The sequence below is a fragment of the Seriola aureovittata genome, chromosome 3 (assembly GCF_021018895.1).
Source record: "Seriola aureovittata isolate HTS-2021-v1 ecotype China chromosome 3, ASM2101889v1, whole genome shotgun sequence".
Lineage (NCBI taxonomy): Eukaryota > Metazoa > Chordata > Actinopteri > Carangiformes > Carangidae > Seriola > Seriola aureovittata.
The window spans coordinates 30980156-31006097 of NC_079366.1; the positions used below are offsets into that span (position 1 = coordinate 30980156).

Sequence of the window (25942 nt, forward strand, 5' to 3'; positions counted from 1 at the left end):
TTATACTATGACGTTTTTATGACTTTTTATACCTCACTATATAATGACTTTTTTTGCCTTACTATACTATGACGTTTTTATGACTTTTTATGCCTTTTTATACTATGACGTTTTTATGACTTTTTATACCTCACTATATAATGACTTTTTTTTTGCCTTACTATACTATGACGTTTTTATGACTTTTTATGCTTTACTATACAATGACTTTTTATGCCTTGTTATACTATGACGTTTTTATGACTTTTTATGCCCTACTATACTATGACGTTTTTTTGACTTTTTATGCCCTACTATACTATGACGTTTTTATGACTTTTTATGCCTTGTTATACTATGACTTTTTTATGACTTTTTATACCTTGTTATACTATGACGTTTTTATGACTTTTTATACCTCACTATATAATGACTTTTTTTGCCTTACTATACTATGACGTTTTTATGACTTTTTATGTCTTGTTATACTATGACGTTTTTATGACTTTTTATACCTCACTATATAATGACTTTTTTTGCCTTACTATACTATGACATTTTTATGACTTTTTATGCCTTGTTATACTATGACGTTTTTATGACTTTTTATACCTCACTATATAATGACTTTTTTTGCCTTACTATAGTTTGACGTTTTTATGACTTTTTATACCTTGTTATACTATGACGTTTTTATGACTTTTTATACCTTGTTATACTATGACGTTTTTATGACTTTTTATACCTCACTATATAATGACTTTTTATACCTTGTTATACTATGACGTTTTTATGACTTTTTACGCCTTGTTATACTATGACGTTTTTATGACCTTTTATACCTCACTATATAATGACTTTTTTTTGCCTTACTATACTATGACGTTTTTATGACTTTTTATGCCTTTTTATACTATGACGTTTTTATGACTTTTTATACCTCACTATATAATGACTTTTTATGCCTTGTTATACTATGACTTTTTATGACTTTTTATGCCTTTTTATACTATGACGTTTTTATGACTTTTTATACCTCACTATATAACGACTTTTTTTGCCTTACTATACTATGACGTTTTTATGACTTTTTATGTCTTGTTATACTATGACGTTTTTATGACTTTTTATACCTCACTATATAATGACTTTTTTTGCCTTACAATACTATGACGTTTTTATGACTTTTTATGTCTTGTTATACTATGACGTTTTTATGACTTTTTTTTGCCTTACTATACTATGACGTTTTTATGACTTTTTATGCCTTACTATACTATGACGTTTTTATGACTTTTTATACCTTGTTATACTATGACGTTTTTATGACTTTTTATACCTTGTTATACTATGACGTTTTTATGACTTTTTATACCTCACTATATAATGACTTTTTTTTGCATTACTATACTATTACGTTTTTTATGACTTTTTATACCTTGTTATACTATGACGTTTTTATGACTTTTTATACCTCACTATATAATGACTTTTTTTGCCTTACTATACTATGACATTTTTATGACTTTTTATGCCTCGTTATACTATGACGTTTTCATGAATTTTTATACCTCACTATATATGACTTTTTTTTTGCCTTACTATAGTTTGACGTTTTTATGACTTTTTATACCTTGTTATACTATGACGTTTTTATGACTTTTTATACCTTGTTATACTATGACGTTTTTATGACTTTTTATACCTCACTATATAATGACTTTTTTTGCCTTACTATACTATGACATTTTTATGACTTTTTATGCCTCGTTATACTATGACGTTTTCATGAATTTTTATACCTCACTATATATGACTTTTTTTTTGCCTTACTATACTATGACGTTTTTATGACTTTTTATACCTTGTTATACTATGACGTTTTTATGACTTTTTATACCTCACTATATAATGACTTTTTATACCTTGTTATACTATGACGTTTTTATGACTTTTTATACCTCACTATATAATGACTTTTTTTTGCATTACTATACTATGACGTTTTTATGACTTTTTATGCCTTGTTATACTATGACGTTTTTTTGACTTTTTATGCCCTACTATACTATGACGTTTTTTTGACTTTTTATGCCCTACTATACTATGACGTTTTTATGACTTTTTATGCCTTGTTATACTATGACTTTTTTATGACTTTTTATACCTTGTTATACTATGACGTTTTTATGACTTTTTATACCTCACTATATAATGACTTTTTTTGCCTTACTATACTATGACGTTTTTATGACTTTTTATGTCTTGTTATACTATGACTTTTTATGACTTTTTATACCTCACTATATAATGACTTTTTTTGCCTTACTATACTATGACATTTTTATAACTTTTTATGCCTCGTTATACTATGACGTTTTCATGACTTTTTATACCTCACTATATATGACTTTTTTTTTGCCTTACTATAGTTTGACATTTTTATGACTTTTTATACCTTGTTATACTATGACGTTTTTATGACTTTTTATACCTTGTTATACTATGACGTTTTTATGACTTTTTATACCTCACTATATAATGACTTTTTTTGCCTTACTATACTATGACGTTTTTATGACTTTTACGCCTTGTTATACTATGACGTTTTTATGACCTTTTATACCTCACTATATAATGACTTTTTTTTGCCTTACTATACTATGACGTTTTTATGACTTTTTATTCCTTGTTATAATATGATGTTTTTATGAGTTTTTATACCTCACAATGTAATGACTTTTTATGCCCTACTATACTATGACGTTTTTTTGACTTTTTATGCCCTACTATACTATGACATTTTTATGACTTTTTATACCTTGTTATACTATGACGTTTTTATGACTTTTTATACCTTGTTATACTATGACGTTTTTATGACTTTTTATACCTCACTATATAATGACTTTTTTTGCCTTACTATACTATGACGTTTTTATGACTTTTTACGCCTTGTTATACTATGACGTTTTTATGACCTTTTATACCTCACTATATAATGACTTTTTTTTGCCTTACTATACTATGACGTTTTTTTGACTTTTTATGCCCTACTATACTATGACGTTTTTATGACTTTTTATGCCTTGTTATACTATGACGTTTTTATGAGTTTTTATACCTTGTTATAATATGATGTTTTTATGAGTTTTTTTGCCTTAGTATACTTTGATGTTTTTATGACTTTTTATGCCTTGCTATACTATGACGTTTTTTTGACTTTTTATGCCTTGCTATACTATGACTTTTTATTGCTTTACTATAATATGTCGTTTTTATGACTTTTCATGCCTTACTTTAATTTGCCTTACTATACAATGACTTTCTACGCCTTACTTTACTATGTTTTTATGAATTTCAATGTCTTACTATACTATATTTTTTGCTTATCTATATTAAGATCTTTTTTCTTTACTTTTAATATTTTACCATTGTTTTTTACCTCACTATACAATGACATTTTTTGCCTTACTATATTATTTCGTTTTTTTGACTCTTCTTGCCTTATTATAGTATGATGTTTTTTACTTTACTATACTATGATGTTTTAATTATATTTTTATCTTTACTCTGGCTGCACAGGTCCGAGTCCAACCTTTGCTGCATGTCAGTCTTTCTCTCCAATTTGCCTGTCTCTCTCTCACTATGACTGTATTAAAGCAAAGTTTAGACCCAGCCTTGTTTTTCCACACTCATGTGTTTATACTTTTACTTGAGCTGTGGATCTGAACACATCTCCTCCACCGCTGGACGTTATTTATCCTCTGATAACAGAAAGTGAAGGAAACAAACTCACACCAGCTGCTGATCCTTCGCCTTTACAATAAAAAGATTTTATTGTTCTTTTTTTTTTTTAAACCACATTTCTTGTTCTTGTTCCAAAATAAACAAGTGAATTCCTCAGTCTACAGCCGTGGTTACAGTAAGAGAATCTACATGTGGCGACGCCGAGCTTTTAAGAACTGGTTAAACACATACACATCTGACTTTTAAAGACTGAATTCAGAATATCTTCAGAAATAAATATATATGAACAAATTTTCTGTAACCAGAATATTTATTAATGTGAAAATTTGTTGAACAACAAAGAAAATGTTTCATATTGTGAAATAAAATGTACCCTGGACAGAATTATTTGATGAATTTAAATTAGTTCAGTGACCTTTAACTTTTCATTCAGATATTCTGGTTAAATATAAATTTGGTTCATTTGATTTGTTTCTGAATTATGTTCTTGAAATCCAGGAGTGCCAGTAATTCTGACCAAGACTGTATCTGTGGTAAAATATTTTAAACTCAAGGTTCGCTTACTTGCTTTTTCTGAATCTTCAGCGAAGAGAACTTGGTAAAGATGAGGAAACACAATCAAACAATTGAGTCTTGACTGGAAACATATTACAAGATTATATTTGTCCAACACAGTTTGTTACACATTAATCAATTAATGGTCAAACCAAAGCCGAAGGTAAAGATGTTTGTTGATTATTTAAATCTGTGAACTTGTTGGTTCAGCTGTAGGTTTCAGCCTGTGATTCATGCGTTGCCGTGGGTTACTCTGGGTGGTTTTTACTCTGTCTTTAGTTTAATGTCTGAAACAACGTCTCAGCAGATCCATGTGTCCGTCCTGTGATAGAAACCATCCACAGACTGCTGCTGTGTGTCCGTCTGACACAGAAACAGCTGAAGTTCTGTCTCTGCTGTGGGACCGGACTTGGTTCTTCAACCTCCTGGACCGGGTCAGGACCAGCGGACCAGCACCTGGTTTCCGTCCTCTATTGAGTAAAACTGTAGAGTCTTCAGGTCGCTGTCAATTTCAAACTCTGTCCCCACCATCTGGACAGAAAAGAACATTTAACTTTCATCAGAGAAAACGAGGAGTTTGATCTGAATTGATTCATCTACTATTTAATTAAATTATTTTGTCTCACTGAGTCCTTTAAAACTATATTATTTAATATAATGAACTCCTTTCACTTGTTTCTAGAATAAAGTTTCAGTTTTCTTGATTGTAGGTTGAAACAATCGTCCTGGTTGATCTGATGCACAATAACGATACTCAACACTGATGAACAGAACCGCTAACACTGTGTCCGCCACTGCCAGTTACAAGCTAACAGACAACATAAACAAATAAAAGATGCTAACTGCCCTAACCATTCTGAAAAGATGCTAACTGTGCTAAAAGAGGCCAACTGCACTCACTGCTCTGAAAAGATGCTAACTAGGCTGTTTTGAAAAGATGCTAACTACGCTAACCGCTCTGATCTGTCTGCTAGTCTCTGGTTCTGGTCTCAACAGACTCCTCATCTGATTCTGGGTCTGACTGAGGCTCTCTGATGTTTCCTCCTCTCACCATCTTGATACTCTCTGCTCTTTCACCTGTCCACCTGGAGCCAGCAGGTGGTGGGCGGGGCTCAAGGCCTTATCCACATTTCCCAACCAGGAAGTAAGAGTAGATGAAACCCATGTTAAAGAAAATATGAGTGACGTGAAATAACGACTGTAAACAACTACCTGCAATCTCAACTCACCTGTCTGCTCAGGTGTTGTAACATATATGTATATAAGTGCTGTTGTGTGTGAGCACGCGTCACCTTGGGGCTGGTGTAGGTGAGCTTCAGATCTGCCACAGGAACCTTCAGCAGTCGGTACAGGAGTCCCTTCACCTTCTGAACCTCCATGGTGGCTGAGAACAGAACCACACTCTGCGTCACTCGACTGAACATCGTTTTATTCTGGTTTGATTCACGTCGGTTGTTTGTGTCGTTTTACCTGGAAGCTTCTTCTCGATCGGCTTCCGCTCGCCGGCATCAGGAAACACAAACGTGATCTCTGGAGAGGAAAGGTGAGAGCGGGAAACATCACGTCAGCTGCTGTGTGTTCACTCAGGTGGAAAAAAAAAAACACACATTAACTGTGTATATGAGCCAATCAGAGAGCAGGAAGAGGTGGACTCACTTAACAGCTGATTTTTCAGGGCGAACGGCTCCGGCTTCTTCAGCTCTCCTTCCTCTGGAGCTCCGTACTCTGAGAACAAAGCAAGATGACCAGCACTGACAGAGCAGACGTCTGAAGGCTTCTGGGAAAACTTTGAATGTTTAAAAGTGAAAAATACTTTTTATCTACAGAAAAGAATAAAAACAGGAACCATCCGAACCTCTGGACTCAATTTCTCACATTGTCTAAACTTACTGTCGATGAGGGTCTGGTAACGAGGGTGCTGACTGATGAACTGGGCGCTGGCCTGACTCCGCCCCCCTGCCTTCAGCCACTCCTCTCCGAACATCTTGATGTAGTCAAGCTCCGCCCCCTTCCTGTCTTCAGGCTGTATCTGATGGAAACCATGGCAACGAGTCAGCTAGAGCACACACACGCACACACACACATACACACACACACACACACACACACACACACACACACACACCACACACACACACACACACACACCACACACACACACACACACACACACACACACACACACACACACACACACACACACACACACACCTCACAGCTGTTGAGGAGGACCAGTCGTCCCAGTTTGGCGATCAGTATCTGATTGGCTGTTTTGGGGTTTCGGTCGCTGCTCGTCAGTCGGTTGCCACGACACGAAAACTGAACCAGACTACGAAGTTTGGCTAGCTCGTCCACCACACACCACTGAGAGAGAGAAAATATCTTATTTTACAGTCAAGCTGAGGTGAGTAAATCAGCTGTGAGACTGAAGTGTAAAGACTTTAAGTCCGTCCTCGTCACAAACACTCACCTCAGTGATGTTGTTGCGGTCCAGGCTGAGTTTCTTCAGAGCGGGAAACATTTCTGTCGGAGCTCCTGCACAGAAAAGCGCCCGGGTTTAAAACTGGGAAACCAACAGTTAAAGAGTTTCACACAACAGGAAACAGGAAATTCAGTGTTTAAGAATGAGGATAGATGCTGATTTGAATTAAAAAATAAAAGTTATTCAAAGGCTTTTTAAATTACATTTTATTTTTTACATCGCTGCTTAAATTGTATTTCTACTGTAAATCATAACCTTATTCACTTTGTTTAACTGTGTATTTATGTGTTTGCACATGTAATATTCTAATTTGTGGTTTGATTCGTTCTGTTTAAATAAACCTTATTATTATGAAGTTGTGACATGAAATGTGACAGGTAACTTTACCAGGTGCAGCGTCGTCAAAGCGAATGACGGACAGTCCGGTGTTGGACAAGTTCAGCTGCTCCAGTCTGTCATCAAACAACACACAAGAGCTCATCACATCTGCTTTAGGAACATGAACAGGAAATGACTGGAACATAAAATAATTACAAACAACAACACAACAAACACGAGGTTTCATGGTTTCGACTATCTCCATACTTTGTATTAAAGGTAGTAAAATACAGATAAATACATGATGTGAGATATGAAACATATTTCAACACCTATGACCAACATCTGAGGATAAACTGTGACACTTCACAATAAAAGCCTCCAGTTTTTCTCCAGTTCCCTGCAGCTGAAAGACTTTTACTGTGAAGCAACGAACACAAAAGTGAGGCCAGGGTCAAAGTTCAGTTTTAATAAAAGTCGATTTACTGACAAAAGTTTTGAAGAATAATCAGGACTCGTTTTAGAGCAGGAGCTTCATCAAACTTCTTTTCTTCTGTCTTTATTCTTTTGAATTTGATAAAATAAATCACTTTGGAAAGTCCCATTGTTGATTCATATCTGATCATAAAACTGGCAGCCTCTATTGATTTCTGATCAGATCATCTGATTGGCCACCGACAGCAGATGCTCCGGCTCAGACTCTTACAGTAACTTTAACCTGTAAAACTTCCTTTTACTCTTAAATAATCCTAATGTATTGATCAGGGTGATGGACGATGATCGGGACAGTGTCAGTGACTGGGTGCGGTGGACTGTACCTGGGCAGAGCAGAGAGACTGAGCACGCTCTCCTGGACTAAAGGATTAGAGGACAGACTGAGACTCTTCAGGGACTGCAGGACGTCCTCCGGCCTTTAAAGGGTTAAACACGTCAGAGACACAGGGGTTAGTGTCGGGACCACAGACGGACCGGGTGCTGGTCCGGATTGTGAGGTGGAGGAGTTTGAGGGAAACAGGATTTACCTCTGCAGCTCTGTGATGTTGTTCTCCTCCACACACAGATCCTCCAGCTGAGGCCACATGGGGGCGCAGTGCAGGATCTGACCAGAGACCAGCACAGAGTCAGGACAGGAAGTGAATCCAGATCAAACAATCAATATAACATGATGTTTGACGAATTAAACCCTGACAGAGAATTACGGTAAAGTGTGTGACATCACAAAGAGGCTGCCACTTTTATTTTGAAGCTTAACAGGAAAAAGGAGGGATCAGAAAAGGATTTTTTAATTTCAAGAGACTTTCAAGTGATTCAAATTTTCTATGAATAACTCTTGTAAAATAAAAACAAATAATACATTATTTTATTTTATTCATATATATACATATATATATATATAAAACATTTATCTATATATTTATACACAATTTTCTTTTTAAATTTACATAAATATGATGTATATAAATAAATACTGTTTCAATACCCAAAATAAATAAACAAATACTTATATATTTTTAATATATATAAGACATAAAATATTTATAAATATTGGTCCAATATCTGTATGTGGGTTTATACATTTGTACTTACTTATTGTATTGGATTGTTCGTGTTTATATTTCTGTATATTATTTTTTACTTGTAATAAATAACATTTTTTAGTAGCTTCAATAAAATAAATAAATAAATGCACAACTACAAAATATGTTAAAATTATGCTCATATAAATATTCAAGTAAACATACAGGGTTTTATGTATTGACTTACTTATTTATCTATTTTTGTACAATATCATGTATATTCTCAAATATATAATGTATAGAAAAATGATTTTGAATAATTATATTCATAAACAATAAATATGTCAGTATCAAAAAATAAAAAAATATAATAAAAATACATTTTATATAAATATATTTTACATCTCTTCCTGTGACAGTGGAGACAAGTGACTGTAAAACTGATCCTGGTGATGAAAATGTGAACAAAGACTGTGTGTGTGTGTGTTTGTGTGTGTGTGGTGTTATGTACAGAGGTGTGTACCTGTGGCCAGGTGAGGTCACAGCTGTTCAGAGCCAGGACTTTGATGTTGCAGAAAGCCTGGCAGTGAGTCGAGGGGTCAGAGGTCAAACGCAGTCTGTTGTTGCTAAAGAATGAAACAAGATGAAACGTTCAACGACAGGACACACACACACACACACACAGACACACACACACACACACACACACACACAGCGTACCTGAGCTGTAGTCCCTCCAGTCTCTCCAGCTGCTGCGTGACGGCGGCCACGTCCTCCCAGCAGGACAGCAGAGTCCCACTCATGTCCAACCACTGGACGTCTGATCGCTGCTGTTAAGGCGTCACTCAACACAAACACACTCACAACCCGACAGACGCAACAGTTACTGAGCGCCCCCGTTGTTCTGCTGACATCATCTGGGACGTACGGGTCTTTATCAAACTCAGTTCATATTTTTAATGTTCAGATTTTAATGATTATTTTTCATCGTCTGGACATCGCTGTCTTTGAGTGAGCAACTGTAAAGATATCACCTGTAAAACCACTACTACCAGTACTGCTACTACTATTACTTCTACTAATACTACTACTACCTCAGCCTCTTCTTGTTTTCATAAGGAGATGGAGATTTTCTTTAAGAACGAGGGAGAGATAATATAAGAGATTAATAAAAGTACATGAGTGAAACATCAGCAAAGTTCTCGGGTGTGTCTTGTGTTTAGTTGTTCCTCCACCTCCTTTAGTAATAATGATACATGTGTATTTGCTGTAATGGAGGCGAGGCTCAGTGTACTGGAAGCACTCCTCCTCTTCCCTGCAGTTCCCAAACCAGGAAACCAGAGCGGCTCGGTGGACAGAAAGAAAGAAAGAAATTGAGTCCGTCCCTCAGTCAGTCAGGGACATCCCAGATTATAGGACTGGCCCTGCTGTCGCGATCCAGCCAAAAACATTCATCCTCATTAACTTCACATTAACTCACATCCCCTCAGTGAGAAGAGACTCTGCAGAAAGATACTGGGTGTTGTTTTCTTGATTTCTCCATCGTCTCCGGGGCCGTTCACCTCACAGCGACTCAGTATCACTGACGGAAGACTCTCATAACTACAGAGACAAAAAAAAAAAAGTGAAGGTGAAATTAACTGACAGAACGACTGACACACGGCCGTGCATCTCCTTCTCCGTACCTGCGCTCCTCGACGCACCACCACTTCAGCTTCTTGTCAGAGATGGAGATCTCCTCACTCAGCACCTCCTCCGTGTCGACCTGGTACACCTGTCGCACAGCGGCCAGGTAGTCCACACCGAAGCTCGCCTTCGCCGGGCGGACGAAGGAGCCTCCTTTAGTGTGACTGAGAGAGTCCAAAGAAAACAGTCAGGGACACAACATTCAAGTTTCAGCCATAAAACGGCGAAAAAAGATTCTAATTTTATTTATTGAATCTATCAAACATACATCACTCGTCATCAGACTACTTCATTTTAAAAGCTGCTGAGCAAACACGACACCAGAACTCTGACATTCAGGTGAACTGAGAAGAATTGTATTGTCACATTAAAGTGAGGATCACCTGCATGTAAAATACTGGACTCCCTCGTGGCTGCCGTCATGCTTCCCTCTGTCGGGGTCATCCCACTCCACGCCGAGCCACAGCCCTGAACACACAACACACACATTTGGTTCCTTTGTTTCCTCCGTCACTTATCTGAATGTTTCTGTTGTTTGGTGTTTGGAGTCAGTGGATGACTGGACTTTCCATCTGGCAGCCCGGTTCTGACCTGCTGTGGGTGGTACCGGACCCACGTACCGCACCGTGGCCCGCTCCCCGCCGCAGGACACCCGCCTGCCCACCGCTTCCTCCGGCACCTCCGGCTCCGTCTGGTCGACTCCCATCGAACCGCTGCCGAGCAGAGAAACCCCGAAGCCGAACAGACAGACAGTCAACGCGGGAACCAGCTCCCGGTGCTGTAATGACGGTCAAATAATTACGTTGCGTCACGTTAATTTTTACTTATTTTGTGACATTATAACATGACGTCAGCTGAATTTATTCTTCTATTGGCCCCCGAAATTTCACAAACGCATGTAAAATACTTTCTGCTATTTAAAAAAGAACTACAAACTTACCTGTAACGTTTAAAGGTGTAGATTTAGGCGCGTGGTCGCTGCTGCGCTAGCTGCCAAACCAAAACATTACACAGCTGAGCATCAGCGGAAGTGACCGATTTCAACGTTGCACTCGTTTCCTGTGAAACTTTTCTAACGAAAACCAATAAAAAATATACAGTAAATTAAACATACGTTTCTTTTTACGTACATTATATTTACGTGTGTTTAATTACAATCGTCTTGGACCGGAAGTGTGCCGCTCAGTGGCGTCAAATCAACGTTAATTCAAAGAACAATTAAAGGAACCTTTGTTTCGCTGTGGCCGTGTTCACCGTGGGGAACAATTCGCAGTAACACAGCAGTGTGCTTGGAAAGAAAACGTGTGGATGCGCCGTAATTATCATGTAATTGCAGTTTAAGTCCTAGAAATCCGTGTACATGCTGCCGTTTACCGGATAAATTATTTATTTCCAATAAGAAGAACGAACAGGAAGTCAGTCTCCGAGTGACGCCGGAGGAACCCGAAGAAACGATGAAGAAGAAACTTCACCAGAGGTTTGTTTACACCTTTTTACTCCCCAATGTATCGTCAGTGAAAATAACGTGCGTCTTATCTCTGACCTCAGATTCATTTTCAGTATTAACAGATAATAATAGTAATAATTAGTTCATTAATTTTAAGTCTGCAGGTGAGGCAGCAGCCTGCAGACAGAACTCAGGGCAAAGCGGCTAAAGTTTTATTTCATATAAACCCTCAGTTTATATCATATAACCTATAAAAAAATTAAAGATTAACGTATATAATTTATATAAATTCATTGACCAATCTATCAATTGAATGGGAAAGTAATTAGTAGATTAATTGCTCATCAGAAGTTGCAGCATTAAACAGAATATTTATTGATAAAAAGAAAATGAATCTCTTTGGATTCTTATCTTCCCCATGTCTGTCCATCCTGGAAGACGGATCCCTCCTCAGTTGGGATCCACTTACTCCTTTTTTCCATATTTCATATATTCCATATTTCTCTTTTTCTGAATCGAGGGTCTGAAGACGGATGATTTTCTCATCCTGCAGCAAATCAGTGATTTGTGATATTTTGCTGTATAAATAAATTCGACTTGACTCTTTAGTTAAACATCTTTAAAAGTAGGTTTTTCAGTCTCTGTATTTTCCTCATGTGAGTGTTTCTGTCGTCAGTGGAGAGGCGTCATCAGAACAACAGGCAGCTGACTACGTGGTGGGTCAGGTGTCAGGAAGTTTGTTCCAGAAGAACGCGGCAGCTCCTGGGTCGCTGTCGACTTTATTCAGCACCGCTGCCCCAGCTGCGTCTCTGCTGTTTCAGCCTGCACCCGAGGTGAACACGCACACACACACACACGCACACACACACACACACACACACACACACACACACACACACGTACACGTACACGTACACACACATTTACTGTAGGTTTTTAACAAGCATACAGAGTAGGGACTATTTTCAGCAGCGGATTAATCCACATTTGGTGCTGTAGTGAGTATTTGAGTCATGTGACACACACTTCCTGTTTGACTCTGCACATGAGAATATCACTTTAACGTATCTCGTGTTGTTGGTTGTGTTGTGTTTTGTGTCGTCATGGCAGCCGGTTCAGAGGAGCACAGTGGAAAAGCAGCAGCAGAATGAAACTCCAGGTGTCAAAGGTCAACCAGGGCAGAAGAAGAAGAAGCAGCTGCCAAAGGAGAAATCAGCAGCCGACCAGAAGCTGGAAAACAGGTGAGAGGTTCAGTTTCTTCTTCCTTTCAGTCTTTTCTTCCTCTTATAGAAAAATCTAAAATCGTTGAATCTTCATCGTTCCTTTGATTTGTCGAACAGGCGTCAAATGAAGCAGCTTTAGTCTGAAAACCTTCATCTGTGACTCTGTCTCTTCTCATGTCTCCCCTTCCTCTTCCTCCTCGGCGGCTGGTTTCAGGGAGAGCGGTCTGCAGGAGGCGGACGACGACGAGCGAGGGCAGGAGACGTCGGTGAAGCAGAAGAAGAAGAAGAGGAAGGCGTCGGAGTTGGGCGGAGAGAAGGATGTGGAGCACTGGGTGATGAAGAGGCAGCGGCTGAAGGCCAGCAGAGAGGAGGAGGCCGTGAAGAGCAAGAGGACGGTGTTCGTCGGCAACCTGCCCATCAGCTGCACCAAGAAGGTGATGTTGAGTTCGTGTGTCTGATCAGTGCAGGATGTTTCCATGTGAGTCGACGAGTTGTTGTTCATTTGATATTTTTCTCTTCTGTCCTTCAGACGCTGCGGAGCCTCTTCAGGGATCAAGGATCCATCGACTCCATCCGCTTTCGCTCCGTGGTAAAAACAACAACACAAACATCCAGCAAACAGTTCGGTCCTGAGCCCATTCACTTCATCAGCTTAGTTAAAATATAAAGTTAAAAAACACTGAATAAATAACACAGTTTATTACAGCGTGGGTCTCACTTTCATAGTGCTGTCCATCATTTGTTCACAACATATTTTTATTATTTACTTACTTTTTCTCCCAGGAAGCATCTGTGCTCCTACGTTGAAAAAAATCTAGGAACATGATTTCCTTTAATAAAGTTTAAATTATTTAATTAAACATATTTGAATCACATGATTTTTCCCGACAGACCGAGTCATCGTCGTCATTGTTGTGAAAAAATGAAGAAGTCTTTCATCGCAAATACAAGTGAAACTCTCACACTGTGTTGTAGCATTAGCCGCTGAGCTAACAGTTCACACTGCAAACGCACGGGTCAAAGTTCACCAGAGCTGAACTGCATGAAAAACACAGATTATAGTGATTTTGTTTTTAAATGTGGCTGCGACCTGAACGTCCTCCTCTGGGACTGGGAGTGAATCTCTCTCAGTTATCACATGATTCTCTCTTTTCTTGATGAACTCTTTCACATCGTGTAGAAAAACTGTCTTCAGCGTTTTCTCAGTGCGTTCAGAGGTTTGCAGCAGCGACATCTAGAGGCCGACAGAGACACTGACGCTCGTCTGTTTGTCCCCTGCAGGTCAGAGAGGATCCGTCCATGTCCCGCAAGGTCGCAGCCATCAAGTACGTTTGTGTCTGTTTCTTCTTCTGCATCTCATCACGTCACATCATTAAAGAGGCAGAGAGAAGATTCATTCGCAGCTTCTGATATTCATAATCAAAACATAAACACACAACTACAGAAATAATTTGTCTGTTTTTAAAGATGCAGAAGAAAAGTGACTTTTAAAAATCAGAAATCTGATGACGATAAAAACACGGCTGAAACGATTCATTGATTCATTGATTGAACTAATGACAGAAAATTAAATTTCCAACAGTTTGACAGTCGATTAATTTCAGTCACAGTCAGAAATGCAAAAAATTCTCTTGTGCAAAACTTGAAACTTTCTATTTTTCACACTTTGAACTTAAATTAGTTTTAAACAAAAAAAAAAACTTTTGAAAATGTTTCTGGAACTCATTTCAAAAATTATTTTACACTAAAATAAACAAATACATTTAGAAATTGTAAGTTTGTTAGTGCACAGTTTATCCTCTGGTAGTTTTTGAATAATCCCTCACAGGCTTCCCACCAACAAACACAAAACTACTAAACAGCATCTTCTTTCTCTTTTATATGAAATATATTTTTTGTTCATTTTACTTCACAGACGTCAAATTCATCCCAAGAAGCAAAGCGTGAACGCTTACGTGGTGTTTAAAGACGAGGAGGGGGTCGCCAAGGCGTTAGAAAGGTCAGACACAGTAAACCTGCAGCTTGTAATACTGATGTTCGCTAACAGCTAACGGCTAACGGCTAACGGCCTGTGGAACTGTTCACTCTGACAGGAACGGCCTGGAGATCGAGAAAGACTTTCACATCCGAGTGGACCGAGTGACTGACAGCTCGGCAGTAAGTGTCCGGCCGTCAGCTTTAACCCGTTCCAGCTAAAATCATCTGCTGTGTGTTTGATGATGAACTCTGGATGTTCTTCTGTTGCAGCACGATCACAAACGTTCTGTTTTCGTGGGGAATCTTTCGTTCGGTGAGTTTTTCTCTCCGGTCTCAGTTAATGACGGCAGATCGACTTCAGCAGCAGCCGCTGAACTCTGTGTTTTCTCTGTTTAGAGATTAACGAACTGGCGTTTCGACGGCATTTCGAGGAGTGCGGCCCGGTGGAGGCGGTGAGACTGGTCCGAGACCAGAACTCTGGACTGGGGAAAGGATTCGGCTACGTCCTGTTTGAGGTACGTGACCGTCGTCCTGTGTTGGACCTGGTTCTCACTGGGTTTGAAATGAAACATGACAATAAGGTTTTTGTGTCACTGAACGATGAAGGAACCGTCTCCCAGGAAACAGGAAGTAAATGGACAAAATATTTTCCTTTTCTCCTGTGTTTTATTTTGAAGTTATCCAATAAAAATAAAGCAGATTTCAGGTAAAAACACTCAGGTGGGCGGGGCTTGGTGACTGCTTTGTTGTGACATAAGTTGCCTGACACCTGGTTTTAAAGCTCAGTTTCTGAATAGTTTTATGACCGAACATCTTTTATATTTTACTGTGGAAATGAGACTGATTCACTTTATAAGAAATAATTATAAAAACCTGTTTTGTGTAAAATATAACTTGAGTTTCTAGTTTCAAAAACACATTAAGTGATGGATGTTTATCTAGGTGAATTTTATTTTGACGTGCCACCTGTTTGTCTGCCGCAGAGCGCCGACTCGGTCCAGCTGGCGTTGGAACTGGACGGCTCGAAGCTGGAGGGCAGGTCCGTCCGGGTGAAGAGGTCGGTGAAGAAAGAGAAGCAGAAGAATAAAACGAACAACACAGGATCCGCAGCGAGGACCGGCAGAGGCCCCTCAAAGGGCCCCGCTAAGGGTCCTGTGAAGGGCCCTGTGAAGGGCTCAGGGAGGGGAGGCTTCAAGTCTCAGAGGAAATTCACTGGAAAACAGCAGAGGTCGACCAAAAGCTCCGGCTCCTTCAAAGGAGAGATGGTGGATCCAAACAAAAAGACTAAAAAGAAAGGACTGAAGAAGAAAGTGAAGCCAAACAAGACTCTTCATATCTGACGCCTGCAGGGATCTGAGGTCCCTGGAAAGTCGGACCAGGATCCAGATTTAAAAGTCAGCTGCCGTTCCATCCTGCTACTTCCTGTCTGTCAAACCGTCTTGTTCTCTGCTACGAAATAAAACCGACAAACCACATGATTCATACATCTGTAAAAAACATCATTTATACTTTGTTTTACCTTCTGTTCAGATTAAACTGGTGTTCACGTTGTTTTGTTGAACTATAATTCCTTTGTGCTTCTTTTCTCGTAAATGTTGTAACAGATTTTGGTAGTTGAACGTTTCACAGCTGGATGTGACGGATCAGGACTGTTGAGACTCCAGCTGTGATGGCGCTGTAAAACAGAGCCTGAGGTCCAGTTCCTCTGCTTCACGTTTCATTGTGTCGGACAGTTTCAAATAAACTTTGACATTTGAAACTCGTCTCCACGGCAGCAGCTGAAACAGGTTCAGCTTGTGTTTTTACTGATTCAGTTCCAGGTCAGCAACATTTGTTACTGAGGCCGTCGTTCAGTGTTTTTAAAGCCACACACCTGAATAACCACCGACTCGTGAGGGACATCACGAAAGCTTCAGCAAACCTCGGTGTTCGGACTCGGTGTGATTGACGATTAGAGCCACAAATGGTTTGTTGCCGTCTGTTTTGATCAGTGACCTGTGTCAAAAAGAAGCTAGACTCACCTCCTCGTGGTCGTATCCCTCCGCCACTCAGACTAGTTCCAGGTCACTTCCTGTTCATCCAGAGTCGAAAAATATGAACCATTGCCTTGAAGTCTTGAGTAATGGCTAATCACACTGACCTTGACCTTTGACCTCTAGCCACCAAAATCTAATCAGTTCATCCTTGAGTCCAAATAAACGTTTGTGCCAAATTTAAGTAAGTTGTATAAAGACATTACGGCGATATCACCTTCACGAGAGTGAGACGGACGGACGACCTGAAAACAAAATGTCTCCTGCTCCGACCGTCGCCGGCGTGGAGGAATCAAAAGACAGAGATTATCTCACGGTGCGGATTTGTTTTTTCACAGCGGAGGATGAAGGAAAGACCTCGAAACAAAGCTTTAGAAAACTGTTTAGGATCTGTTCACTTCCTGGAGGAAAAGAGCCGCGAGTGGTTCGTCCAACCAGGTACAAGATCCCACCTGTCCGTCCGGGTGTAGATTCGCCCTGATACAAAACTCAGACACATGTTTGATAGTTTGTTCATTTTTTATTATTATTATTATTGTTATTAATTCTTTCCTGAAGAGGTTCATCCTCTTCAACATGAACAAAACATTTCATCACTTTTTAAAAAGCGTTTCCGAGTCTAGACCGAAAAGAAAGACGACTGATAACAAACAATAAATATTTAGTGAAGCGTCGAGCAGAGAGAAGATGGTCGTTCACCGTTCTACACGACACCAGGACGACCACGAAGACGGCTCGAACACACGGTGTAAACCTGGGATATGCTGCTGTCAGGGCGCGAGTCTACCGCCCTGCAGGAAGGAGCCGAGTAACGTTTTCCACGGGAACCCAGTCCAGGTAGTTAGTACTGTACATAGCTAATGTTGGCGGCAGGGGGAGGGGCTTGTTTGTGTTTGAGTGGGCTGTATGATAGCGATGTTCTAATACCCCAAAACGGGTAATTTAAGTAAAAAAAACAAACACTACTGTCATGGAGAAACCAGGAATAAAAAAACTAATTCCCTTTAGGACGCCTTGGTGGGAGGTGATGGACGTCGGCCGGAGCGATGGAGGCCGAGGCGATGGCAGGAGGAGGTCCACTGAGGAGGAGGAGGAGGAGGAGGAAGGGTGGTGGGCGGGGCTTGTTTCGTCTCAGTCCTCCCCTTATTCTATATCGTCCTCGCTCAGACTCTGTGCGCTCACGATACGCTGCAAGAAAACAAACAGAGCTGAAGGAGATTCTGGACAGTCGGGCTCCTGGGGTCAAGCTACCTGGCTGATCCTGGACCAGCTGGGGAGGTGTCGGGGCTACCTGGCTGATCCTGGACCAGCTGGGGAGGTGTCGGGGCTACCTGGCTGATCCTGGACCAGCTGGGGAGGTGTCGGTGCTACCTGGCTGACTCTGGACTGGTCATGGAGGTTTGGACTACATGACTGTCAGTGGACCAGTAAGGGAAGTCTTGAGACTACCTGGCTGATTCTAGACCAGTGTGGGGGTTACCTAGGTGACCAGTTACCTACCTAGACCACGTCAGACCAGTTAGGAAGATGGGGAGACTACTTGGCGGAGGGCTACATGACTGAGTCTGGATCAGTTTGGAGGTCGTGTGGTTGCCTGGTTGATGAGGCCACTTGGATGAAGCTGGACCAGTTGGGTCGTGGAGACTAACTGAGTCTGGACCGGATATGGGGGTGTTGGAGGTACCTGGCTGATTCTGGACTAGTGAGGGTCGGGTGTGGTCACCTGGCTGATGTTGGACCAATCAGAAACTTGTCTGGCCTACCTGGCTGATGCTGGGCAGTTTGGTGAGCAGCATCTGGAAGACGGGCGGGGGCAGAGTCTGCTGCAGGACCTGCAGCAGCTGCTGAGGCTGACCGCACACCGCGATGGCGTTGGTCAGGTGGTCCACGCCTTTCTCATAGTCTCCTGTGGAGGGAAGCAGCAACGCGTCGTTACTGACTGAGAACTGTCACAGCTGCCGGCACCGACAGCCACACCTCAGTGAAAACAAGCTGTTGGCGTGTGGGGGTGTTACCTTGAGCCAGAAGCTCCTCCCCCAGCTGGATCTCCTCCAGGAAGAACTTCTGCACCGCCTCAGCGTCCTTCAGGTCTGGAAGCTGCAGGACAATCAACAAGTCTTCCTTCATAAGAGTCGGTCCAGAGTGAATCTCTGACAGCAGGATTAGGTCCTGAGCCCGGCAGGTCTCTTATCTCAGACTAACTCTGGTGTGTCCTGGTTTCCCTCAGTTCTGCCTCTCAGGCTGCACACAAGCTAAACCTCAACACAAGCCTGACAGGAAGTGCTGCCGTCAGACGACACCCAGGGCAGAATAACACACAGCTAACAAAGGAAGAAAACACTGGAGGTGTCTGTAAAATAAAAATATACCGTGACTGTGAAAACTAATGCTGAGGACCTGCTTTCAAAATAAAAACCTGAAAATAAAGATTAGTGCTTCCACTAGAAATACTGTTACACATTCAAACCAAACTTTAATTGATACTTTATTAATGAAACATGATGAACAGGAGATTTAAGAGAAATACTAAATTAAACTGTCAATAACAATAATATTGTAAATAAGCTTCTACCTCAAAGAGACTGTATGGGATATATTATTATATATATTATATTTACAACTGAAATCAGTGTTTACAGCACACTGACTTGTTCTGCTCACCTTTGCCAGACCTGCTCTCTCTTTGGCCACTTTCTGCTTCTTCCTCCCTGTGACACACAAAACAGACGTGAGAGTCCAACCAGCAACAGTTTGACTTCATTTAAAAACCAACCGGTCCAAGAAATAGTTCCAGCACACAACAGACCGGGTGTGTTGTGTTTACATCAGCACAGACACTGTAAACACACCTGTCACCTGTGATTTGAAAACTCCAGAGTCGTGTGGACGGAGCTCGAGTCAGTTGCTCAGACCAGAGAATTTAAGATCAGCTGATCATTCCTGATGAGAATTATTCACCTACGGATCCAATTAAGTCCTAATGAGTCAATTAAGGTTTAATGAGTTACTGAAGTTCTGGGACTTCAAAGGTAGAAGCACTTCTGTTCATGTTCTGGTTCCTGTTTAATTCGTTAGTAATTCGTAAGTTCATTAAATAAAAAAGTGCATTAACATTTGTAGAATTTGAACGTCTCATTTAATAAACATTAATTTTTGCCAAAATTCCTTCATACAACAGTAAATACTGCAAACACCTGGTCGCCACGGTGACTGTCTTTATACAGCGGTAGTTCTGTGTTGAGATATCAGTTATTGATCATCTTGATAACCGATAATCAGGTGAGATAAGTGGCAGGTTGGTTCTGTGCCCGGTGTTAAAGGGCTGTTACTGTCTCTGCAGCGTCGTGTCACTGTTCCCTGAATAAAACCATAATCTCCTTTAGGCCGGAGCCCAGGATCAGGACGGGGACGCCGAACGCGTCGTTGTGTAACGGCTTCAGATCGAAGCTCGGCCTCAGGAAAAGCGTCTCTGGTCGAGTGAATGAGTCTCTGTATGAACAGACCGGAGTCACGCTGCACTAATCCCCATCGACCCATGAGCAAGGCTCTGAACACAGTGGTGGTGGGACTGTGTGTAATCTCTAAACACGACCTGAGACGTTGATGAAAAGTTTGTTCATATTCAGCTGTTTACTTCATTTATTCTCTGAGGTCGATGGATGTTCCCATTAATATCTCTGTGATAACTCCGTGTAGAAATACGGCGTAAATGTTGTTAGAATCTGTCGACTCGCCACTTCCTCTTTCATATTCCTGCGAGATCAGACGTGACTCACAGACTCTAACATCTGGTTACAGTAGAGTGAATTTATAAAATTTCATTTTACACATTTAATTACGACTTTCTGAACCTATAAAACTTTGCTGAAACATTTCAAGCAACAAAACAATTCATCCAAAACAGTAAAGGTTTGTTTTCACAAAACATTTGAAGAATTTAAAAAACTAGGCTTTAAAGATTTATAGGAAGAGCTGAGATTGTTCTGGAAATTGTGATATAAACCATGTGTTTATTATGTTATATACATGAACCCCTTAAAAAGGTGAATTTAAGAAATAATGTAGAAATCGAGAAAATGCCCTTTGACCTCAGAGGGATAAACTCTCACCAAACTCCATTGAAAAATCTGTGACTTTAACATGACCTTGCTAAAATCTACAATCTATTTACTGGATGGAGAATAACATGAAGTATTTTAATAACATTTAAAGGCTCCATGTTCAAATGCAGCATCTATCACTTTTCTCCAATGACTATTTCCACTTGAATATTGTTCGCTGGTGACGTTGATCCATTCAGCCTCTCACCACAACACAACCGCAGGGTGTGAATGAATGAAAAAAAGAGTTAGAAAACATTTCCTCATTAATTCAGTCGTTTCATCATGGATTACCTTTTCTCTCCGCTGGAAGAAAACTGAGTTTATTAAACTCCCGACTAAGTGGATCAAACTACGTACGGTCCATAAGGGGCAGATGTTGTGTAATGTGTTTTTTTCTGACCTTATTGTTTATTTTATTTTACTTAATTTATTCTACTTTCTTCCAGGTCCATCTCACACAAGGTAATGTAAACATTTCCTGTTGTAACATAAACTGATGCCCTCCAATAAAGAATCTACATTTAGCTGATACAGGTACAAAGTACAAACCTCACAGGTAAACAAAGCAGCTGTTATTGAAGCAGAAACACATTTATATTCAAGTCATCATCAAAACTTAATTTATATCTTTATATTTTATTTAATTTAGAAAAGGAAAGACGTGGGATCAATTCTTCTACAGCTAGAAAGGATCTGAAAATGTGTCCGGTTGTATTTGGTTGGTCGACTACCAGCCGAACTAACCGGAAGTCGTTGTGGACTTGTGAAAGGTTCTTACATTTCTAATTTAAAATAAATCAATTGGTCTTTTATTAAGAGAAAGTTATAATTTCTGGTTTCTGAACAGAGTTCGGTGTCAGAGCTTCATCACACGAGCCATCCCGCCCGGTACCGGGAAACCAGACCCCGTGTGACGAGCCCAGAGAGGAGCTTAAACCGAGCAGGACCGGACCCGGACCGGAACACACACCGGACCGGGTCCCAGCTCCCGTGCCCGGTGAAGGTGAGGAAGAGGAGGTCAACACTCACGTTCTCGCAGCCTGTTCTTGAAGTTGGGGTCATTCCGTCTTTTCCTGTCGAAGTAAATACAGTAACCGACGAACAGAGCGCCGCACACTCCCGCGGCCAGCGCGCTCGTCTTCCCGCCCATCATAACTCCCGGGTCCCGCTCGGTTTACGGAGGATTTCACGTGAATTTGGGGTTTTATGTCTCCGGTGGTCGGTTGGTGTGAGGAGGCTGGCGGAGCGGCTCAGGGCAGGAAGGACCCGGAAGGCCCCCGCGGTTTGACAGCTACAAGCTGTTTGAGAAGCGCCTGACTGGAAATGTGGAGAAAATACTAAATATTTCCACAGTAAATGAAGATGTGAATAAAAAAAGGTTTATTCAGACATTAATCAGATAAACGTTATAAAGACTCAATAAACCACTTAGAAACAAATGAAGGAGAATGATCAATTTTTATTCCCTTAAAAGATATACTTATATTACCACCGGTCTTTACATGTTGCATGTTTTAATGCAAAATTAAATGTAGGACTTTTATGCAGTTACTTACCCATTTAGACTAACACCATTTTGATGGGTGAACAGACAGAAAGGAAAACAAATAATAAGGCCCACAATTGTTTATTGATTATGTGAAAATTAAATCATATTTTGTCAATAAATCTGAGCAGGAAACAAACCCTGACAAACAGAGCTGCAGTGAGAGGAAACAGGAAACACTAGAAACAGGAAAACTTCAAAGCCACATGGATCAGATCAAAGTGGAAGTTTGATCAGAGCTGCAGTCGAGACAAATTTCTGTGTTTCTGTCTAAAGAAAAACTAAATAGAGTTGATCAGGATTTCCTCAACAACTGCTCAGATACTGGTGAGTACAGCTGATCATATTCACTGTGTTTCAACTAACAGCTTAAACACAAACTGAGAGGTGTAATCAAACAGGAAGCTCGACTCTTCTCATTTCGGTCTGACACGTGGCAGATGAACTCTTGAGTTAAACTAGAAAATTTGTACTTTTTTTTCATGTTTGCTACATACAACGCAAAGTAAATGAATCTGTAAATAAAATATTTTAATTCACACTTTGACTTTTGTTCTCAGTGTGTCGACATGTCTGCTGCCAACTGTCTACTATCTGAAGATCAGTTCCTGTGCTCCATCTGTCTGGATGTGTTCACTGATCCAGTCAGTACACCATGTGGACACAACTTCTGTAAGAACTGCATCACTACACACTGGGACAATAATGTCCCATGTCAGTGTCCCATGTGTAAAAAGGTTTTTAAAAGAAGACCTAAGCTTCACATCAACACTTTCATCTCTGAGGTTGTTGCTCAGTTCAAACTTGAAGCTCAACAGAAAACCAGCAGCAGCAGCTCAGAGCAACAAGTTTCCAAACCAGTAGAAGTTCCCTGTGACGTCTGCACTGGAACCAAACTGAAGGCCCTGAAGTCCTGCCTGGTGTGTCTGACCTCCTACTGTGAGACTCACCTGGAGCCTCACCTGACAGTGTCACGCCTGAAAAGACATCAGCTGATCGACCCTGTGGAGAACCTGGAAGACAGGATGTGTACGAAGCACGATAAACCTCTGGAGCTGTTCTGTCAGACCGACCAGACATGTGTCTGCGTGCTCTGCTCTGTTTTAGACCACAAGACACATGAGTTTGTTCCTCTGAAAGAAGGATATGAAGGAAAGAAGGCAGAGCTGGAGAAGACAGAGGCTGAAATTCAGCAAATGATCCAGAAGAGACGAGTGAAGATTCAGGAGATCAAACACTCAGTCAAGATCAGTAAAGATGATGCAGACAGAGAGAAAGCAGAAGGTGTTCAGGTCTTCACTGCTCTGAAGGAGTCTGTTGACAGAGGCCTGAACCAGCTCATAAAGGAGATCGAAGACAAACAGAAAACCACAGACAAACAGGCTGAAGACTTCATCACAGAGCTGGAACAGGAAATCTCTGAGCTGATGAAGAGAAGCACTGAGGTGGAGCAGCTCTCACTCTCTGAAGACCACCTCCACCTCCTCCAAAGCTTCCCATCCCTGAAAGCTGCTCCACCCACCAAGGACTGGACACAGGTCAGAGTCCGTCCACCATCATATGAGAGGACTGTGGTGAGAGCTGTGGCTCAGCTGGAGGAGACGCTCAGTGAAGAGATGAAGAAGCTGTTTGAGGCTGAGCTGAAGAGGGTCCAGCAGTATGCAGAGGATGTGACTCTGGATCCTGATACAGCATATCCTAAACTCATCCTGTCTGATGATGGAAAACAAGTTCACTGTGGTGATGTGAGGAAGAATCTCCGAGACAACCCAGAGAGATTTTCTTACTGTGTTTTTGTCTTAGGAAAGCAGAGTTTCTCTTCAGGCAGATTTTACTTTGAGGTTCAGGTTAAAGGAAAGACTAAGTGGAATTTAGGAGTGGCCAGAGAGTCGATCAACAGGAAGGGAGACATCACACTGAGACCTCAGAATGGTTACTGGACGATATGGTTGAGAAATGGAAATGATTACAAAGCTCTTGCTGACCCTCCAGTCCGTCTCACTCTGAAGTCTCAGCCTGAGAAGGTGGGGGTGTTTGTGGATCATGAGGAGGGTCTGGTCTCCTTTTATGACGTAGCTGCTGCAGCTCTCATCTACTCCTTTACTGGCTGCTCCTTCACTGAGAAACTCTACCCATACATAGGTCCCTGTAATAATGATGGTGGTAAAAACTCCGCCCCTCTGATCATCTGTCCTGTCAATCAAACTGTCTGATCTTTATTATGTTGAAACATTGACAACAATCAATACACTTATTAAATGAATCTTTACATTGTATGTCTACAGTGTAAATATACATCAGACACAGTATTTATACTAAAATAGTGTCTCAGGTGTAAATACTAGGATTCCAGTTGGTTAGAGACATAAAAACAAACCAAACAATGACAAACTGATCAGTTTTTAAATTCAACATTTCACTGTCATTTATGGAAACTAATGCAGACACTCAGTGGTAATGTACAGTGCAAACATGTTTTCATCTGAGTATAATTAATGTGTTCATTTATCATGTCACTGTTGTATTTACTGTGTGGTGGATTTGTATCATTTACTGCTTCAGAGGCGTCTCAGAGTTACAACATGAACAGAAAGAGTAAAATTTGAGGAAATGATCAGAGTTCAAGAGATTTTTCAGTTCAGTGTAATCTCATCTAATAACTGCAACAGCTTTTTGTAAGAATCAATGAGAGACATTTGTAAAACATTACAACATGTCAGGTTTTAATATTTCTATAATGTCTTATGATTGTTTTAAAATTGTTGATATATATATATATTTTTTTTTTTTGTCATTTTTTTGGCCAGTTTTTGCCTTTGGACAGGAAAGATGTGGAGTGAGAGGGGATGACATGCAGCAAAGAGCCATGGGTCAGACCCAAATCCATGCAGTAAGGACTGAGTCCGAGTGGTACACGCTCTACCAGTTGAGCCACAGAAGCGACCCAAAACTGTTGATTTGTTAAAATAATTCCTTAAGAGCAGATTGTGAATGAAGCAGGAGTCTGTAATCTGTGTTTCTCACATTAAAAAATAAATGTAAAAAGCTTTGGATTGGTGTGTGTCAGCTGTTTGTATTTGTGATGTGATAGCCTATAATATGTAAAAAGAAATTTTATTTAAATATATATTTATATATATATATATATATATTTAAATTCATTAATCTAATGAAGAATGAATGAACATAGAATAAAAATAAGATGATAAATATAATATAATATAATTTCATCCACTACATCTATCTGATGGCTGCAGCTGCTGGTTACTGCACATTCATTTCATCAATAGAAAATATAATAAACTAATAAATGCAAATGCATTATT

General features: G+C 40.3%; 4 protein-coding genes across 5 annotated transcripts; 2 read left to right on the forward strand and 2 right to left on the reverse strand.

Moving 5' to 3' along the window:
- Positions 1 to 3793: 3793 nt before the first annotated feature.
- On the reverse strand, positions 3794 to 11334 carry tbce (tubulin folding cofactor E). Of its 2 annotated transcripts, none has more exons than XM_056369411.1 (17): positions 11228 to 11334; positions 10879 to 11000; positions 10671 to 10755; positions 10287 to 10451; positions 10118 to 10203; positions 9322 to 9421; positions 9125 to 9227; positions 8107 to 8183; positions 7903 to 7995; positions 7154 to 7218; positions 6755 to 6819; positions 6496 to 6648; positions 6175 to 6313; positions 5941 to 6009; positions 5755 to 5814; positions 5577 to 5668; positions 3794 to 4815 (listed from the first exon to the last, which is right to left on the reverse strand). In XM_056369411.1, exons 2-17 carry the CDS (start codon positions 10991 to 10993, stop codon positions 4720 to 4722), a joined length of 1563 nt encoding a protein of 520 aa, XP_056225386.1. In that variant the 5' UTR covers positions 10994 to 11000; positions 11228 to 11334; the 3' UTR covers positions 3794 to 4719. The 2 variants fall into 2 exon arrangements, with proteins under 2 accessions (XP_056225386.1, XP_056225379.1); XM_056369404.1 differs by having other exon boundaries at positions 10879 to 11065; positions 11228 to 11331.
- Positions 11335 to 11548: 214 nt separating this feature from the next.
- rbm34 (RNA binding motif protein 34) lies at positions 11549 to 16501 on the forward strand. Its single transcript, XM_056369456.1, has 11 exons — positions 11549 to 11764; positions 12411 to 12567; positions 12845 to 12975; positions 13172 to 13391; positions 13487 to 13546; positions 14239 to 14282; positions 14873 to 14956; positions 15051 to 15114; positions 15205 to 15247; positions 15331 to 15449; positions 15918 to 16501. Exons 1-11 carry the CDS (start codon positions 11742 to 11744, stop codon positions 16272 to 16274), a joined length of 1302 nt encoding a protein of 433 aa, XP_056225431.1. The 5' UTR covers positions 11549 to 11741; the 3' UTR covers positions 16275 to 16501.
- Positions 16502 to 17467: 966 nt separating this feature from the next.
- tomm20b (translocase of outer mitochondrial membrane 20b) lies at positions 17468 to 22339 on the reverse strand. The gene is made up of 5 exons (XM_056369491.1): positions 22100 to 22339; positions 19629 to 19675; positions 18983 to 19064; positions 18731 to 18873; positions 17468 to 18155 (listed from the first exon to the last, which is right to left on the reverse strand). Exons 1-5 carry the CDS (start codon positions 22221 to 22223, stop codon positions 18111 to 18113), a joined length of 441 nt encoding a protein of 146 aa, XP_056225466.1. The 5' UTR covers positions 22224 to 22339; the 3' UTR covers positions 17468 to 18110.
- A 130-nt stretch (positions 22340 to 22469) lies between these two features.
- Positions 22470 to 25662, forward strand: LOC130164555 (zinc finger protein RFP-like). The gene is made up of 2 exons (XM_056369356.1): positions 22470 to 22943; positions 23177 to 25662. The coding sequence occupies exon 2, from the start codon at positions 23186 to 23188 to the stop codon at positions 24827 to 24829; it is 1644 nt and encodes a 547-aa protein (XP_056225331.1). The 5' UTR covers positions 22470 to 22943; positions 23177 to 23185; the 3' UTR covers positions 24830 to 25662.
- Positions 25663 to 25942: the final 280 nt, after the last annotated feature.

What these genes read in the sequence shown, in the direction of transcription:
- LOC130164555 (XM_056369356.1), top strand. Translation starts at nt 23,186, where the DNA reads ATGTCTGCTGCCAACTGTCTACTATCTGAAGATCAGTTCCTGTGCTCC.
- rbm34 (XM_056369456.1), top strand. Translation starts at nt 11,742, where the DNA reads ATGAAGAAGAAACTTCACCAGAG. An exon ending in AAGAAGAAACTTCACCAGAG is followed by an intron (nt 11,765 to 12,410) that starts GTTTGTTTACAC and finishes TTCTGTCGTCAG; the next exon opens with TGGAGAGGCGTCATCAGAAC. An exon ending in TGTTTCAGCCTGCACCCGAG is followed by an intron (nt 12,568 to 12,844) that starts GTGAACACGCAC and finishes TCGTCATGGCAG; the next exon opens with CCGGTTCAGAGGAGCACAGT.
- tbce (XM_056369411.1), bottom strand. Translation starts at nt 10,993, where the DNA reads ATGGGAGTCGACCAGACGGAGCCGGAGGTGCCGGAGGAAGCGGTGGGC. An exon ending in CTGGAGGGACTACAGCTCAG is followed by an intron (nt 9,228 to 9,321) that starts GTACGCTGTGTG and finishes TTCATTCTTTAG; the next exon opens with CAACAACAGACTGCGTTTGA. An exon ending in AACATCACAGAGCTGCAGAG is followed by an intron (nt 7,996 to 8,106) that starts GTAAATCCTGTT and finishes AACCCTTTAAAG; the next exon opens with GCCGGAGGACGTCCTGCAGT.
- tomm20b (XM_056369491.1), bottom strand. Translation starts at nt 22,223, where the DNA reads ATGATGGGCGGGAAGACGAGCGCGCTGGCCGCGGGAGTGTGCGGCGCT. An exon ending in CAAGAACAGGCTGCGAGAAC is followed by an intron (nt 19,676 to 22,099) that starts GTGAGTGTTGAC and finishes TGTGTGTCACAG; the next exon opens with GGAGGAAGAAGCAGAAAGTG. An exon ending in GGAGGAGCTTCTGGCTCAAG is followed by an intron (nt 18,874 to 18,982) that starts GTAACACCCCCA and finishes TTCCCTCCACAG; the next exon opens with GAGACTATGAGAAAGGCGTG.